The sequence below is a fragment of the Astyanax mexicanus genome, chromosome 2 (assembly GCF_023375975.1).
Source record: "Astyanax mexicanus isolate ESR-SI-001 chromosome 2, AstMex3_surface, whole genome shotgun sequence".
Lineage (NCBI taxonomy): Eukaryota > Metazoa > Chordata > Actinopteri > Characiformes > Acestrorhamphidae > Astyanax > Astyanax mexicanus.
In genome coordinates, this window is record NC_064409.1 from 6,236,270 (window position 1) to 6,255,873 (window position 19,604).

General features: G+C 38.1%; 1 protein-coding gene across 2 annotated transcripts in view; it reads right to left on the reverse strand.

Annotated features, from left to right (window-relative positions):
- Nucleotides 1–16,328, reverse strand: part of chst11 (carbohydrate (chondroitin 4) sulfotransferase 11) — a 91,096-nt gene extending 74,768 nt beyond the window's left edge. Inside the window, exon 1 of one of the 2 annotated variants that reach the window (XM_022671824.2) lies at nucleotides 16,150–16,328. In XM_022671824.2, coding sequence (XP_022527545.2) covers nucleotides 16,150–16,252 — 103 coding nt within the window. In that variant the 5' untranslated portion in view covers nucleotides 16,253–16,328. Of the gene's footprint in view, nucleotides 1–16,134 lie in introns of both variants that reach the window. The other variant, XM_022671825.2, reaches the window with a different exon arrangement.
- Nucleotides 16,329–19,604: the final 3,276 nt, after the last annotated feature.

The window sequence follows — 19,604 nt, forward strand, 5'->3', positions numbered from 1 at the left end:
TGTAGCTTTATCGTACCACTGTATTTTAGAGTGAATGAATGGCTAATTTCTGGTCTATTTTCATACATAAAGTGCACTGGATTTTAAGCGACAATATAAAGTGTTTTCCTTTAAAAAAAAGGTATATAGTTCATCCTACGTAGCTTGTTTTATCACGATAAACACGCAGACTACAGTCTGATATACTCACCTCTGAATGGCGAAAGAGCTAGCGCTTAGGGCGGTTAGCGGCTAATGCTAATACTGCTCCATTCTCAGTGTTGGAGAACTAAACTGAAACTCCTGTATAACACTGTACTTCAGTGGAGTGGCTTTACTGCTCCTTAATACCTGACTGATAGAATTCATACATAAGGAGCACCGGATTATAAGGCACACTGTTGATTTTTGGGGAAATTAAAGGATTTTAAGTGCACCGTATAGTGCGAAAAATACGGTAAATTGAATTGACACTTCTGGAGGAGACCATTTCAGACACAGTCTGGGATCCCCCTCATAATTAGCCTCTCTCTCTTTCTCTCTCTCTTTTCTCTCTCTCTCCAGCAGCTCTCCTCTCACACTTCACAAGAACATCAGCTACCTCTCACTCATTACCTCTGACAGCCCAAATACCAATCTGCTAACAAGACTGTTTTCCCTCTTTCTCTCTCTCTCTCTCTCTCTCTCTTTTTTCTCTCTCTCTCTTCCCCTTTCTCTCAATACTGTACATCAGATGTATAAACCAAACATTGACCCCACTGCCAAACCACACACACACACACACTAAGGCACACACATACGGACCCATGCTCTCACACATACCCCATCCCCTAAAACACATAATACACCCCTGTTTCCATGGTGATCCTTTCAGAAGAGTTCTCCACGCTGTTTCTCTCTCTCTCTCTCTATATATCTCTCTACCGCTCTTCACTTTCTCTTTCTCACACATTCTGCATTGTCCCTTTCTCTCTGTCTTTTGTGCTCCCTCTATCGCTTTTACTTTCATTCCTTTTACTGTGCAGAACACATAAATAACTTTTAATCAGCTGCTACAGTGTTTATCAGACCCCTTTAAACACAAGACAGATTAGCTTCACAACACACACACACACACACCTGTGAGCGAGAGAGAGAGAGAATACAGTAAAACACAGAGAGATGAATAAACGGAGAGAGGGAGTGAGAGTGATATTTAAAGAACAAGAAAGAGAAAGAGAGAAAACACAAGAGAGAACGAGCACACAGCGAGGAATAGAACAAAAAAGAGAAAAAGACACAAGAGAGTAAGAGGAAAAGAAAGAGAGAGAGAGTAATCCATCACACACACACATCACAACACACCACAAATACTCACACACACAGCCCTGAATGTAAACATCTTTATTTTATAATATTATAGTTATTATGACTTTCTTTGTATTATTCTTTTTTCCCCAGACCCTTTATATAATATATATTATTATTACTATTAGGGGTGGGCGATATGGCCATAAAATAATATCACGATATTTCATGGTATTTTCGCGATAACGATACTCTTGGCGATATGACGAAATACTGAAAAAAATACTTTAAAAAATACTTTAAAAAAACACTACTGCACCAAAATTAATATTACATTTTCCTATTCCATACAGTGTGATATGGCACACCCTTAACTGAGATAAAAAAAAATACAAGAAATTAAGCAGTAACATTAATTTGCAACTGACGTCAAAGATCCAGAACGTCATGGTACTAATAAAAAGTAGTATTCTGATGTGATAATTAGGGGTGGGTGATACTGCACGATATTTCAGGGTATAATATCGTACACGATATTATAAAATGTTGTGCGATACGATATGGCACACCCCTAATTACTATTATTTAAATGTATCTATTTTTTTTGTATGTTCAAATGCTTTAATAGAGGTAAATCGTTTTTTTGTTGATGTATTTATTTTTGGTTATACACCTGTATTCCTCAATGTTCAGAAAGTACTGCAGCAATACTGTTAAATAAAAAAATAAATAAAAAAAGAGGAAAAAGACAAAACCACTAGAGAAAAAGAAAGAGAGATTGAGACAAAGGGAAAAGAGCACAAAAGAGAATGAGAGAATGCAAAGTCAAAAGATAGAAAGACAGAAATTGAGAGAGAAAGAGCGAGAAAGAAAGAGAGTGGGTTAGAAAAACGAGAGAGAAGTCCCCATTAAACCACAGTTCATTACTACACTTGACTATTGTAATCACTCTAATTATTCTAATTATTATTATTGTTGTTATTGATTGATGTCTTACTAAATGTTTAGTTTTTGACATTTGTGTGCTTTGGCAGCATTGTTTTCAACTTGAATTAAATTGAATTAAATTGAGAAAGAAAGAAAAAGCAGGAGAGAAAGCAAGAGCATCCACGCGAGAGCAAGCACGAGAGAGAGAGAGAGAGAGAGAGAGATAGAGAAAGAGTGCGAGATGAGACAGGTGTGCTCATTCAGCCCCGGTGTGGATACTGACAGATTATTCCTCCCCGAGGACCATTAACAGCTGGGCTTTCAAACTCAGGGCAAGACAAGCCAACAGAAACACACACAGACACTCACGCACACACACACACACACACACACACACACGCACACACACACACACACAGAAAGCATGACACTATGAAAATATGGAAAGGGATCGGATCAGAGATGCACAGAACAGTGAAGGATTTGAAGAATTTAAAATACGATTAAAATAATGATTCACTTTATCTCTGTTCAAAAACTTTACCAACAGCTTCATCTGAATCCTGTATCTGACCACTGCTCTCATTAACACGACCGTGAGAAACAGATAATCAGTGCAGTCTGAACACTTTCACACACCATTCACACTGCTGTACTACAGCTCTCTGCACCATCATGCATATAAACACAGACACAGGCACACTCAACTCAGGTGCAAATCAGGTGCGAGTCTTATTGAGTCTGATCGAGTCTCTGGGTGTAAAACTCTTTTTTTTTCAAAATCTGTATAAAGTCTTAAGTCTTTGAGGGTGCGCGTCTGAGTCAAGTCTCACATCTCGGAGGTGAAAGTCAGTATAGAGTCTTGAGTCTGTAATTTACAAGTCTTTACAGTCTTTAGCCTCGAAGGGTATGAGTCTGTATCAAGTTTTATAGTCTGTATAGACTCTTGAGTCTGTAAGGTAAATATCTGTATCGAGTCTTGACTATGTAAGATCCACGTCTGTATAGAGTCTTGAGTCTGTTATGTCCATATCTGTATCAAGTCTTGCGTCTGTAAGGTCCACGTCTGTAACAGGTCTTGATTCTGTAAGATCCATGTCTGTATCGAGTCTTGAGTCTGTAAGGTCCATATCTGTATCGAGTCTTGAGTCTGTAAGGTCCATATCTGTATCGAGTCTTGAGTCTGTAAGGTCCATATCTGTATAGAGTCTTGAGTATGTAAGATCCATTTGTGTATAGAGACTTGAGTCTGTAAGGTCCATGTCTGTATCGAGTCTTGAATCTGTAAGATCCACGTCTGTATATAGTCTTGAGTCTGTAAGGTCCATATCTGTATCGAGTCTTGAATCTGTAAGATCCACGTCTGTATATAGTCTTGAGTCTGTAAGGTCCATATCTGTATCGAGTCTTGAGTCTGTAAGGTCCATATCTGTATCGAGTCTTGAGTCTGTTAGCTCACGTCTGTATAGAGTCTTGAGTCTGTAAGGTCCATGTCTGTATATGGTCTTGAGTCTGTAAGATCCAAGCCTTTATCGAGTCTGTACCAGGTCTTAAATCTGTAAGGTCTGAATTTTATTGAGTCTTGAGTCTATAAGGTCCACATCTGTATCGAGTCTTGAATCTGTCTGTAAGGTCCAAAACTTTATTGAGTGTCCCTGAAGTGCAAGACTGAGTTGAGTCTTACGCCACTATGAGCCAAGTTTTAAGTCTGAGTCTTACAAGTCTACATCTAGCCTCGAGTCTCTGAAGTGAGAGTCTATATTGAGTCTAAGTTGAGTCTCGAGTCTCTGAAGTGAGAGTCTGTATTGAGTCTAAGTCGAGTCTCTGAAGTGAGAGTCTGTATCGAGTCTAAATTGAGTCTTGAGTCTCTGGGGTGACAATCTGAGTCTTGTCTCCAGTCTCTGTGGAGTGAGTCTGAGTCAGGTTTTGAGTCTCTGCACTGTAACACAAATTCAAATCATGAGTCAAGAGCATAGTGATTACAGTGAGTACAGTTACCATGACAACAGCAGTAAATGCACTACAATACCCATAATGCCCCTCTAATTTTTCAACAGTGAGCATAGTAACAGGAAAACTGAAAGTTACTCAAGTCACTCATTGTTGGAAAAAGTTAATTTATTTACTGAATTAAGGTTTGAAAGGTTCTTTATGGAGCCTTTCTCCATCACTCGAGTCCAAGTTGAGTTGTCTCTGAATTGAGAGTCTGTATCGAGTCTAAGTTAAGTCTTGAGTCTCTGAGAGTCTGTATGCACTAACTGGAACAAAACACTACAATTATATCTGCAAATGAACCCCCCAAAACACAGTTTTGATAGTGTTTATCAGGGTGGGTCTCGAGTCTCTGAAGTGAGAGTCTGTATGGAGTCTAAGTTGAGTCTTGGGTCTCTGGGGAGACAATCTGAGTCTTGTTTCCAGTTTCCGTGGAGTGAGTCTAAGTCAGATTTTGAGTCTCTGTTCTATAACACAAAGTCAAGCATAGTGATTAAAGTGTGTACAGTTGCCATAACAACAGCAGTAAACGCACTACAATACCCATAATGCCCCTCTAATTTCTCAACACTGAGCATAGTCATAGGAAAACTGACAGTTAAAAGTCACTCATCATTGGAAAAAGTTAATTTATTTACTGAAATAAGGTTTAAAGGCTCTTTATGGAGCTTTTCTCTGTGTGTGTGTATGTGTCTTTTATTTTGAAGGCATTGTCTGTCTCTCTGTGTGTGTGTGTGTGTGTGTGTGTTAGTTGAGAGCACAGTGTACTCTCTGCTGGCTCAGAGGTGGTATTAGTACGGCACATCTGAGCTGTAAAGCGTGTGATGATAATGCCTGGCTGTGGTTAAAGCCCAGCCTGGCTGTTAGCGGTGCGGCACAGCAGCCTGAGAGCCAAATCAATGCTTATCAATAAGCGCTTTAGCACGGAACTCACTGCATAATGACCCGACAACACAACAGAGCGAGCTTACACAGCAAGTCACAAATAACACACACACACACACAAACACACACTCATTATTCATGTACACATGCCAGAGCCGGGGAAAGAAATAGAGCAGCAGAACCCCCCAGAAGGCGAATCCGAATAGTAATTTCTTTGGATTGTCGAGCCTTTGCCCGGCTCTCCCGTATATTCCTCACAAACTGAGATGCCCACAGATCCGTAAACACACCTGTGTCTCGGCCCCGCCTCCCAGCCTGACAATCAAATCCCTTAGCTTATGGGCTTAATGAGCGAGGTGGCTCAGATCAGAGGAGGAAATGGATGGAAATCTGTGCTACACAAGGCGCTGAAGAAATGGACTGATCTATTTTTTGCCAATGGAATGAATTGAAACCCTGGCAGCAAAATTTCTGTTCACTTGGTGCAAGTTAGAAATGCTGAGCACACTGAGGAAGGCCTTATAAATGTGAGTTAAATAAATATACTGAATATTATACGAGTGCTGTCCAATCTTTTAACCCAAAGTAAAATTTTGCTTTTATTTTGGTATTTCTTTTACTGTTTTAATTATTTATTCTATTTTGTCTTATTGTTTTAGTGTTTGATTTTATGTTTTAGAATTATCTATGCACAGCACTTAGTTTTAGCTGTTTTTAAAGTGTTTTATAAATAAAGTTTAGTTGAGTTGAGTTTGGTACAATGTGAAAAAAAAGCAACAAAAAGTATAAGACATCATTTTGATTTTAAACAAACTATTTAAAAGCGTTAAAGTTAAAGCGTTAAAGTGTTAAGTCCCTGAGTCTCAGCCAAGTCTTTACGAAGTGAGTCTGAGTCAGGTTTCGAGTCTTATTTTGGTTTAAAATGATCATATTATTGGGTACATTCTGTAGTTTGTCACTTTATTACAGACAGAGCCATAAATGATATGAATGAGTGAAATGAATGAAAAAACAAAGACAAGAAAATGAGTGTCAGAGAAAGGCAGTGTGGGAGAAAAAGAGAAGGAGAGGCCAGGGTATTGCACACAAAACTACAGTTACCACAACATGAGTAAATTCCCAACAATACCAAGCAAATCGTCATCAAGTCTCCCAAAAAGATGGTGGAATATCCATCAAACTTACTTATTATTAGTCAGAGAAATGTTGGACTATAAAAAAATTAAATATTAGTAATATGAAAAAGAAAAAATCTGTGTGGTATGCTACATAGTCATGTACCATCTAGAATCTTGAGGTGTGTTTTTTTTGTAAATTCCACCTTAATGGCTGTTCTAGTGAAATGTACAAGTGGTAAAAATGGAATTCACACAGTTTCTGATGTCCATTGAACTGTGCAAAAAATCTTGGTGAACAGATCAATAGAAATACTCCAAAATGACTTAAAATAAAGTTTTCCATTGAAAGTTGAGAAGTTTTTTTCTCTCTTTTCTGTAAAGTTGCTGTTTTGGTGAATGTATTACTTTATTACTTAATTTATTACCCATTATTACATATGGGTTCCACCACAAATCTTAACTTTAAAAAAAAAAGATAGTTAGGAGTGGTTTAATGCAGGGTTACATGAGAATTGGGATGTCTTGCTCCTGGACTCCTCTACATTTGGGAAGAGTAATTCGTGCTCTGACTCGCTGCTTAGGGACACACATTTCTGGACAAGCTGAGAAGAGAAAGGATGAAGTAAAAGAATATTACAATCTTCCGTTAAATGAGAATGAAAAAAATATTTTGGAGCATTTCTATTGGTCTGTTCATCCTGAAATTACAATAAACAACAACTGCCAGATTCACTATTTAACTTATTATGTCAAAAATGGCAGAAAGTAGTGATTCTGTAATGTTAGAATCGACTATAAGATACTATAACATTTCACTGCTGCATAAAGGACCACTGACCACTGACTGCTTGAGTATATTATAAAAGTTATTCAAAACTGGACTAACAAATCCAATCAAATCAGGTCTAATTACTGTGATTAGCACATTATCAACGTCTAATGCTAATTCAACCATACAGATCATGTACAACGTTAATAACTGTAATTAATTGGTAATAAATCACATTTTCCGAGCTGGCCGTTTCCAGCTGCAGGCCTGGAGTCCAGATGTTGCTTAGCTGATGACACTTGAGCCGTTTTCCATCATTAAGGAGCGGGTTCTGCAGGAGCACCGAGCCACAACCCGGCGTAATGCGTCTAATGAGCTAAAGAAGAAACCCCAAACATCTGTAAACCCTTTATCTCCAGCGCACACACACCACACACACACCGCACCTCCTTCACCTCATTATATTTAGTGTGTGTGTGCGGAAAAAAGAGAGCGGCCATATGCTTATGAGGAGAGGCTACAGTTTGGGGCACCGTGCTAATGAACGTGATGCACGTAATACATGAAGTAATGCAGGTGTGTGTGTGTGTGTGTGTGTGCTACCGTATCTGCTAGTCTGCCAGTAATGAATTCCAGCCGGTTCACTCTATCAAGCCAAATCAGACAGACAGGCCTCAATGAAACTGCCTCTGGCTACTGCCCAAATACTACTGCACACACACACACACACACACACATATATACAGAGGACAAAGAAGACAGGAGACCAGATCAGCTCAAACAAATACATCTCCTACACCTATCGGCTATGTCTTCTTTTATATTGAAGCTTTTATTCCCGGTATGTATCTTTATTTTTCACTTTTTGACATAATGTGGCTCGGGCAGTTGTTCTTCACATTTCTGCCCATTTCATCATGAATCGACCAATAGAATTGCCCCAGAACATCCTGGAATTATTTATTTTTACACTGATTTAAATTGTTAAGCTAAGACAATGTTCCCTTCTCTTGTAAAGGTAATATGTTGGAGAGATTGGTTGTCTGAGATTTATGCCCGAGAGTGATGATATACAACCATGAAAAGACATATACAAGAGAAAAAAGCAAAAAACAGTAGACAAAAGCTCTAAAAAGTAAATTATTTTTGTATTCTGATGGAAGAAGTATTTATGTCTGTCACTGTCAATTACACTAATGAAAAAATTAAAAAAAACCTACACTCAACAACCAAATAACAGTCCTTTTTCTTCTTCTGTAGTTTATTATCTGATTTTGAAAGTTCAAACCATTTTAATTCCGTATTTTTTGCACTATAAGGCTCACTTAAAATCTTTTAATTTTCCTAAAAATCGACGGTGCGCCTTATAATCTGGTGCACCTTATGTATGAATTTTACTAGTCAGGTATTAAGAAGCAGTAAAGCCACTCCACTGAGCTGAAGTACAGTGTTATAAGGGTGAGTTGTCAGTGAAGTTTCTCCAGCACTAAGGCTGGAAGCAGCAGCATTAGCATTAGCCGCTAACCGAAAAGCTATATATTTCCCCATTCAGAGGGGAGTATATTGGACTGTAGCCTTGAAACAAGCTACAAAAAGAAGACGAACCGCTAGCTGATAGCTCCCTGGGTTACCAGAAATATGCTATTGGGTGGTGTTTACTAGCGCTAATCGCTGTAAAAACTGTAACGCTAGCACTGCTGCTAATCTTGGCTGTTGTAGCACTTTACTCATCCAAATAAACAGGTATAGATTAACAACATGGCGACACCCTTGTACCTTACTATTGTCGCTTAAAATGCACCTTATAATCCAGTGCTTATGTATGAAATAGATCAGAAAATAGACATATTTGGTTCGTTATTTGGTCCGTAAAACAGGGTAGGTGTTTTCACACTATGAATCAACAGATCTATGGTTCAGCTGTTTAAGGCCTAATTTTGACCAAATTTTCGTTCCTTGGTTCAATCTATGGTTGCAGCACCTTTAAATCCAGCTATTTTGATTCAGACTAAACTGAAAGGTCTGAAGGTTCAGATCAAACAAGGTAAGGGTGAAAACACCCAAGAATAGTATAGTTTTTATTGTGAGTCTTCAGTAAAGCTCTTAATTGCTGGATTAACAAATAATACAAGTAGAGCCAAAAAACATATGCAGCCCTTGGTTGGTGCAGAGCAGTGATTAGTAACACTGTTTTCCAGGCAGTAGACTCATTTAAGATTCAATTAAGATGAGAAAATTTTAAAAAATCTATCTTTAAGTCATTTTAAATCAGTTTGTCAATTGATCATTGGTGATTTATGAAGATCGTGCATTTTAATCTGGAATTCTTAATAGAATAATCAAACCAAGCAGAATGATTGTGACACCACAAACAGGAAAAACATGGAAACGCACAACAATAATCATCCAGTTTCTTCCTAATCTGCCCCTCAGTCACTAAGACAGATCAAACAAACAGGATATCCTGCATGTGCACCAAAACCACTGACACAGAGCACAAACAATAACACACTCTTTGCCAGCATACACACACACACACACGCATACACACACACACACCAACCACATCGGGAAGACCATCACATGCATTTTGACCATCACTACTAAGCCACTTCCTTATTATAGCAGCCAACTGTTTTCCTGCACACTGTTTATAAGTCTGTTGGTATTAATAATAATAATAATAATAATAATAATAACTTTACATTTATAATGCGCTTTTCTAAAGACCCAAAGCGCTACATAAAATTTGTAAAATAAACAACAACAAAATAAACAAAAACACTTAACCACTCTTAAATGTTAAAGAAAAAAGATGAGTTTTAAGTAATTTTTTAAAACAGTCCAAGGTAGGAGCACTTTTAATGACCTCAGGGAGAGCATTCCACAATCGTGGCGCTCTAAAAGAAAATGCTCTCTCTCCCATCCTTTTGAGCTTACAGATAGGCTCCTGTAATGTCCAAGGGCTAACAGAGCGAAGATTGCGTGAGGGAGTGTAAAACTTCACCAGATCACAAAGATAGACCGGAGCAGTCCCATGTACCACCTTAAAAGTTAGAATAAGAGTCTTAAAATCAATTCGTACTCGGACAGGGAGCCAGTGAAGTTTCTTTAGTACAGGAGTGATGTGTTCACGTAGTGAGGTATTGGTCAACATTCTGGCAGCACAATTCTGAACATACTGCAGCTTCTGGAGAGATTTCTTTGGTAAAGCAGAGTAAAGCGAGTTGCAGTAGTCCAGTCTACATGTAATAAACGCATGTACCAGTTTTTCGGCATCAGATGGGGAAAGAAAAGGTCTGAGCCTAGCAATATTTCTAAGATAATAAAAGGAAACTTTACAAATGTTCTTGATGTGAGTCTTAAAATTTAACTCACTATCAAAAATAATGCCTAAATTACGCACCTGTAAAGTGGGCAATATCCGAATACCATCAATAATAATATTAAAATTCCTGATCTTAAGCAAAGCAGATGGACTACCAATTAAAATAACCTCAGTCTTAGAGCAATTTAACTGGAGGAAATTCTGTTGCATCCAAATTTTTACCTCATGTAGACACACTGAGAGCAACTCACATGCAGGTGCCAAATCACTCTTGCAGCTAAAATAAACCTGAGCATCATCAGCATAAAGATGAAAATTCAAACCATATTTCCTAAAAATAATAAAATTAAGAATAGTAAGTAAACACTGGAATTAAATAATAATAGATCACTTAAAAATGATGAGTTTCTTTGATTTTACCAAATTGAAAACCTCTAGAATATAATCAAACTAAACTGAACTGCTTGAATTTTTGTACCAGGAGTAAAGCAGCATAAGGTTATACAAAAAGCAGTGTGTAAGACTGGTGGAGGAGAACATGATGCCAAGATGCATGAAAACTGTGATTAAAAACCAGGGATGTTTCACAAAATATTGATTTCTGAACTCTTAAAACTTTATGAATATGAACTTGTTTTCATTCTTGTTTTTTTATTTAAGGTCTGAAAGCTCTGCATTTTTTTGTTATTTCAGCCATTTCTAATTTTCTGCAAATAAATGCTCTAAATGACAATATTTTATATTTAGAATTTGGGAGAAATGTTGTCTGTAGTTTATAGAATAAAACAACAATGTTCATTTTACTCAAACATTCATCTGTAAATAGCAAAATCAGAGAAACTAATTCAGAAACTGAAGTTTAAGAGTTCAGAAATCAATATTCGGTTTAATAACCCTGGTTTTTAATCACAGTTTTCATGTATCTTGGCATCATGTTTTCCTCCACCAGTCTTACACACTGCTTTTGGATAACATTATGCTGCTTTACTCCTGGTGCAAAAATTCAAGCAGTTCAGCTTGGTTTGATGGCTGTATATGAAAAGCACTTACTTTGCCAGCCCTGGCATACTGATTCACTGATATATTACCAAGAAACAGATTAAGCACAGATCAACAGTTATCCAACAATTAAAGAGTTAAAGAGAAGAGAAACAGAAAGCCTCTCTCTTATCAATGTCGTCATCATCAGCCGGGCTGAAAGTTCCGTCTTCTCGTCTACATTTTCGCTTCCCATTACAAAGCCTGAGGAATTTAGAGACCCCCCAACACATTCCTCAAGTGACCACCTCTTTCCCTTCACTCCCTGTCCTCCTGTCGTCTCTTCCTTCATCCCTCACTCATCTCTGCAGCTCAGAGACGGAGAATCTTAAATCACCCTGGAACAAATGAGGTCAGACTTGTCATTCAGTTCTGCCGGTTGCCATGGACGCTGAGGTGCGCTTACTGCAGGCGAGACTGCGGCTCTGGAGGAGCGCTTCATGGTATGGTTTGAGGCTAGAGTGCACAATCAGGTCAATGCTTCTATCTGTCTGGAAGGGGGAGTATGGGTTTTAAGGGAGATATGGGTTTTAAGAGCATAGTTTTGTAAGATATTAATCAGACAGAGAGGGAGATGGTTGCATAAAACATGTCCGCAAGCTTGTATGTGTATGTGTTTGTGTGAGTGTGTGTGTACAATGATCTCAAAAGCTGAGAGAGTAAAACAGCAGAGAACACCTTTATATGTTAATAGGTCTTTCACAATACATTTTTTTTGTGAACAATAGGTTGTCCCAGTAATTATTAAAATATATATATATATATTAGGTAATTTTAAGACCATTAAATACCACTAATATAATGATAACACGATATCCTAAAAAAGAAAATACAACCTTTTAAAGACAATGAGCTTTTTCTATTTTTGTTTGCACCTTTTTTTTTTTAACAATTGGTGCATTTTAATATCATTAAAGTATCGGCATCGTGATGTGCACATGCGCAATATTTACATCGCAGAATGTGCAATGTCACTTAAGGCAATTAAATCAAACATGTTGTAAACATGATGTTGTAAACATGATTGATTCTTGAGACAAGAAGAAGATACACAGCGCCGTCTCTGTGTCTGTGAAAGTGACAGGCTGCTGCTGCCCGAGAAGCACGTGGGTAAGGGGGAGCATGAGGTAACCGCATGGCCTCCATCCACATGGTTGGGCATGTGCTTGTAAACATGAGCACGTTTTGAAAGATGTGCACCTCAGTCCAGCACAGTTTTTCAGTGCAGATATTTCCAGTTACAGCTGAATTCACGCTTTTAATCCCAGAAAAACAAACGCTCTTATTTACCTTTTTTAAAAGCCGTTTAAATGCCTGATTAAAGGGCTGTTGTTTTGCTGTTTTCCTCGGGTTTTGAGTGCTTGGCGCCGACTCATCTGCAATGTAAATTTTTTCCAATAGTGTGCAGCCAATGTGTATTTCCACCAACAGAAACAGGAAGTTCTGAAACTAAAGTAGGTTAAAGTAGTACTATTGTAGGTGAACCAAGAGCTGTTGTGCAATTCCCTCTCTTTATGTTGTATTATGTGATATATCTTCAATTACACTAAAACAGCTGCAGATGTGGGCTGATTCAATAAAAAGCACCAAGGTTCTTAGAAGCCTGAATGGAACCAGTTCCAGAACCAGAGATCTTTTGGTCGAAAAGGGCTTAAAGTGTGTATGTATTTTTTTGTATGTAACAAACACAATGGACGATATGATGATTATTAAGATTATTGAGGTCAAGGCCATTTATTGGCTAAATAGGCCTAAATGTTAACAAAATTGTGTAGATAAGGTCATAGTGAAGAGGTGTTTAATGTCCACGAAATCTACATCACTTCTAAAAAGGGACAAAAAGAAAACAAGATATTGGACCATCAAAAGAAAACTTTGCAATCTTTATAATGTATTTTGATAATGCTGCATCAAACAGAGCAAGTCATATTCCACCCTGAATTGGAAAAATCTGTAAGTTTCTCTATAGGGAACTATTTCACAATACACTTCTCTAAATCACTTTGTTCACATGTCAACAACTGCCTTATGCAGACGATTTGGAAACTCTGTGGAAATTCCCCATAAAACTTCAGTGAATCAGCCACGAGTACATGGTTCACACGTTTAGTGTCACTGCAGTTACGGAATGACGTCTTCAGACTAATGACTGAGTAAAACACTGAGTAATAATACTGAGCAATAACAATAACACCACAGGGGTTCAACACCTGTGAGCAAAACCAACCAGTTTCCTAAGCAGCTCTTGGGAAATAAGGAATAATGGGAGACCTAAGTGACTCACAGATTCAGAGCTTCTCTCATTTCCACTCAATCTCTCTTCCTTTCTCTCTTTCACTATGTTCTTATCTCTCTGATTCTCTCTCTCCTTATCTCTCTCTCTTTCAATTTCTTTTTCTATCTCTTTCTATATCACTGTCCCTTTCTTTCTATCTCTCTCTCTTTCACTATCCCTCTTTTCCTCTCTCTCTCTACCACCTCTTTCCTTTACAACCTTTCCTTTTCTCTCTTTCTTTTCTCTCTTTCTCTCTCCATCTCTCTCTTCCACTACATAGAGAAACTATGTTTCTCTAGGTCTCTTTCTATTTCTCTCTCTCTTTCTCTCTCTATATATATCTTTCTCTCTCTGTTAATATCTCTCTCTTTTCCACTATTGCTCTCTCTTTCTCTATATATCTCTCTTTCTTTCACTATCTCTCTCTCTCTCTCTCTCTCTCTCTCTCTCTCTCTCTTTCACTCTCTTTTCCTAAAATCCTCGTGCGAGTCACCTCTTTTAACATTGACAGGCTCTGTGTGTGGGAGTCCAATCAACCCACACAAACACACACATGCCCGCACACGGCTCGAGCCGTGTTGGATGGTGGTGTGTGGAACTTCAGGGACTCGTGGGAAACTTCACGAGCTCCCAAAGCTTCCATTCGCTGTGTGCGTGTGTGTGTGTGTGTGTGTGTGTGTGTTTATGGGAAAGTTTCAGCACTGTCTTGTTTCAGTTCACCATTGTTTTGCCTTTTTTCACAAAGCCAAAAAAAACTGAAGTGATCCAAACGTTTCGCACGCAAACAGTTCACTATCAGAATATCATGGCTTTTTGCCATAAATAAATATAAATAATAATTTAAAAAATAACTTTTGTTAAAAGAATTTTTTTATCCTTTTTACTATTTATCATATTTAAGATCTCAGACTACACAGAAATGATAATCACTGTTTGCTTCCTCTTCTCATGCATCCAACCTGTCATGACAGGCGTCAGGACAGGATGGACAACTTTAGCGAAAACTAGCATTTGAAAAAAAACATGATAGCAAACATTTTGCAAATAACCATTCATGTAAGCTTCTTCTGTGTCAAATATACATTTTTTTTTTGGAAAACTGTTGTAAATATCTTGATATTGTACCACACCAGGGTGGACAGCTTGAGCTTCACCTCAGGTTAGTAACTAAGAGAATATTAGAAATATACTAGAAATTAGAAATATTAAGTGAAATTAATATTATAGTATTAGCTAGGAAAAGTGCCACCACCCACATCAAAGATTTCTTTTGTCATAATGCATAATAATGTGTTAATAATACCTTTACTGTTATTGTATGAAATGTAGGGTAAAGAAAATTGGCTGAAGAGACAAAAGGCACATTATAGCCAGTGATATTGACCCAAACACTCCTTTCAGAGACGTCCCATCTCCTAAAACTGTGAATGAGAGGCTCTCTTCAGCTCCCTCACACACACACACACACACACTCACACGCCGGCAGCTGAATGGAAAGACTGACTGACTGACCATGAGGACCAGCTGAACAGTAGCAAATGCAGCTTCTTGCTTAGGATATACACACACACATATATACACATATATATATACATATATATATATGTATATATATATGTATATATATATATATATATATATATATATATATATACATATATATATATGTATATATATATATATATATATACATATATATATATATGCAGACATACACATATACACACATATACTTGTTTTCCTTGCTTCATGTGGACACTGGTCATGTATGTGCTTTTCAGGGAAACACACACAATTGTATACTCTCTCTCTTTCTCTATATTTCTCTCTCTTTCTCTCTCATACACTCACAATCAGATACTCTCTCTTTCTCTCCCTCTCTCTCCCACTCTCTCTCTCTCTCTCTCTCTCTCATACACACAATCAGATACTCTCTCTCTCTCTCTCTCTCTCATTCACGCACAGTTAGATGCTCTATTTCTCTCTTTCTCACACACAATTACTCTCTCTCTCTTTCTCTCTCTCTCTTTTTCTCTTTTATACACACACAATCAGATACTCTCTCTCTCTCATACACGCACAGTTAGATCTCTCTCTCTCTTTCTTATGCACACACAATTAGATTCTCTCTCTGTCTGTTTCTCTCTCTCTCTCTCTCTCTCTCTCTCTCTCTCTCTCTCGTACACACACTTATATGAAGCCACATCACAGTGAAAGTCCGCACACACATCAGCCGCATCCCAGTCCACAACAACAGTGACACAATCCAGACGAGACCCTCTAAACGTGTGTGTGTGTGTGTCTCTGAGTGTGTGTGTGTGTATAAGAGCCCCTCGTGTATCTCCCTGTTGCTGACATGCCCTCCCTTTCTCTCTCCTCTCATCACTTATTAATGACATTCTTTTACATCCCAACACACTGTCCATCTCACAAAGCCCCAACACACACACACACACACAAACGAACGCACGCGGGCGCGCGCGCAGCGGGCACGGGCAGGCTGGTGTAGGAGAAGGAGTGCGGGTTCTGGTCCTACCTGGCTGAAACATACTTTGGAAATAAAAGATGACCAGAATGCAGGATCCCAAACAAGTGGCCAGCGCCATCCGGCAGATGCGACCCATCCTCATCAGGTCCAGTATGGTCTGTTTCATGGCTGAGGGGGGTTGGAGGAGAGCGCCGCGGCCGGGGTCCGGGTGCGGGTCCGTGCTGATGCTGCTGCTGCTGCTGGCTGAGCAGCGCCGCTGCCGCTGTGGCCGCCTCGCTGAGCGGAGGGCCGTCCCCCGGACTGTACCACCTCTCTCCGCCCGCCGGCCTGCGGGGGGCGCCGCGGTTCGGCCTTACACTTCCCCCCCTCTCCGCGGAGAGAATGGGCGCGTCCAGCACGAGGGTAGCGGCGAGCTGCAGGACGGTCTCTGGTTTAATGGTGCTATAAAGCCAATAAAATATCTAATATATATATATATAGAGAGAGTTTCTCTAATTTTACTATTTACAGGAATACGTTTGAATAAAATTAACATATTTGTTTTATTCTATAAACTACTGACAACATCCTTCCCAAATTCCCAAATGATAATATTGTCATTTAAAACACTTATTTTAGGAAAATGAGAAATAATTAAAATAAAAAAAAACGTAGACACAGTGCTTTCAGAAAAAAATAAATATATATTTTTAATGTAATCAACATGATTTTTTGCGGCAGTACTGGCATAATGTCAAAAGCCCAAAAGCAGTGTGTAAGACTGGTGGAGAGCATATCAAGACAAGATTCCACCAAATATTGATCACTAAAAACATTAGTATTGTTGTTTCTTAATGAATATGTACTTCTTTTTTTCTTTGCATCATTTTAATTATTGTCACCATTTCATATTTTCTGCAAATAAATGCTCTAATTGACAATATTTCTATTTGGAATCTATCTCATTTCTATTCTGGAAAATATGTTGTCTGTAGTTTATAGAATAAAACAACAATGTTCATTTTACTCAAATATAAACCTATAAATAGAAACATTAGAGAAACTGATTGAGAAACTGAAGTGATCTCTTCATTTTTTTCTGAAGCAGTACATATATTGTGTTCTTTAACATATAAAAGCCAGTTGTACCTCTGTAACATTACAATAGTACATCAAAAAGGTTTTTTAAACTATTCCTTACCTCCCACGTTAATTACGTATAATATGTTGACATAAATCTAACTTCTATTTAATGTAATCAAAATATCATGAGGCACTGATAAAGCACATTTTTGTTTTAAAATTGTGGGATCAGCTAACAAAAATTAATTACTCATGTAATGTTGGAGCTTGTTGTTAACCCAATGTTGCTCTGTAGCATCCTCACAACATTGGCCTTTAATGCCAACCCAATGTTGGAATTTTAATTATATTTAATTTTGAGGATCAATGTTGATCTTTGTAGCATGGATTTGCTAAAGGGAATCTACACAAGTCTTTAATCACAACTAATATACAGTATGTTAACCTATATAATTATTTATGTGTATAACAGAAGCTTACTGAGATGAATCGACATCAGCATTGAGGAATGCAGCTTTTATATAACAAGTCTTTTATTGTAGTATTTAAAGAACTAAAAGTGAAAGTCATCAGTTAGTACAGAGACTCACTCTGACCATAAGAACCCACAGTTTGCTGATAGTTTTATCACATTATTTACAGAGACAGAAGAAAATCTTCCAGTTTGTGTAATAAAGTGAACTGGCTTCCTTTTCTTGGTGGTGTTTTTCAATATTTTATGATTCCTGTTCAGTCAGACTTACAAGCACAAGGACAAAAAGGGACGTGCAAAGAAAAATGGCTCAATCTTTAAAAATGTATCTACCCAGGGCAGGCTCTTCTAAATCATCACAAAGTTGTGAGACCAAATTTCATTCCTCACTCATACATCATGTGCCGACTCGGAGTGGGAAAAGTGGAGTGAGCAAATTTGAGGAGTGAGATTGTGCCAGTGAGATGCAGCTGTACACGCGGGTGAATTCTTGCAAACAGCCAATTGACTTTAGCAGAAATCCCATCCACATTCAGTACAGCATTGTTTAGCATTGTGTGTAAGAGCAGCTATCTTGACCTACGTTGCCAAGATAGCAATAAACATTTGAATGTTAACTGTTGTCAGGGTTTTAATCAGTCAGTGTTTTCTGTTGCCAAGATAGCAATATGCCAGACATGTACCTGAACACACCTCACGTCCAGATAATCATTTTCCATTTTCACAAGCCTCTTTGCTATTTAAACGGTGCAGGTGCAATGTGTGAAAATAGACTGTTTGCGGGGTGAAAGATAGCAGTGAGCATTGTGATACGCCTTTTTGCAAGGTGTAATGTAGTAACTTAATACAATCACTGAGCCCCTAATATCATATATAATTGTTCAATTAAATTTTATAATTGAAACTCTATAATTTGCTTTAGTTTTAATAGAAATGTGTGACCATTCAATCAGAAGAGCATTTCTGAAGTTCAGCACTGATGCTGGATGAGAAAGCCTGGCTCTGAATCAAAGCTGCAGTTCACTTCAATTGTTTTCAGTGGGGCTGACCTCAGGGCAATCCGCAATTCCTCTACACCTAAACTTTTAAACCATCTTTATGGACCTTGTTCTGTTCTGTGCACGAGGCACGGGGCACGGTCACGCCAGAGCCTTTCCGCAACTGCTTCCACAAAACGTGAAGCATATAATTGTGTCAAATGTCTTCGGATGCTGTAGTTTTAACATCACTCTTTACTGCAGCGACGAGGCCGAGAGGAAACCCTGTAAAACAGCTCCAGACCGCTGCTCCTCCTCCTCTGAACTGTACCGTTGGCTCTATATTCACTCTGTTAAGAAGCATTCTTTCAACATCCACCAAACTCAGATTGGTCCATTAGACTGGTAGTCAGTAAGGCATGATTCATCCCTCCTGAGAACATAGTTTCCAGACCCAGCATGCTTCCACCAGTCCAACCAATGCTCATTTTAATAGGTAGTTTCACATAAGAAAAAAGAAAGGCAAAAGCATTAATATATTTAGAAACTCAAGCCTAAAGATCAAAGTGGGCCACAGTTTTTACAGTTTTAGTTATTCCTGCTGTAAGGCGTAATTAGTTTCAATCATTTCCAATAGTCCACTGTCATGTGTAGCTAATATTAAGGTCACAAATCTGGTCTAAAAAACCCCAAATCTTAGCAAGTTAAATGACATAATTTATAAGCAGTAAGTCTTATTGTTTTCTCTGATTTCTCTGAAATTTGGTCTTACTCAGCATTGTCTAATTGTAAGATTATTTTGCTTATTTTAGAAATAATTATCTTAATCAGACTTATTTAGTATTACTTTAGAATTTTTACTTTAGATTCTTGTGTCCAAATGTAAGCCAAAAAAACAGTGATTTCTGCTTGATTTAAGTCTTACTTTACTCACTATGAGACCCCATTGGCAGATTGTTTGCTTCATATAAGCATATAGTTCCCAATTTACATTCATCAATTGAAAT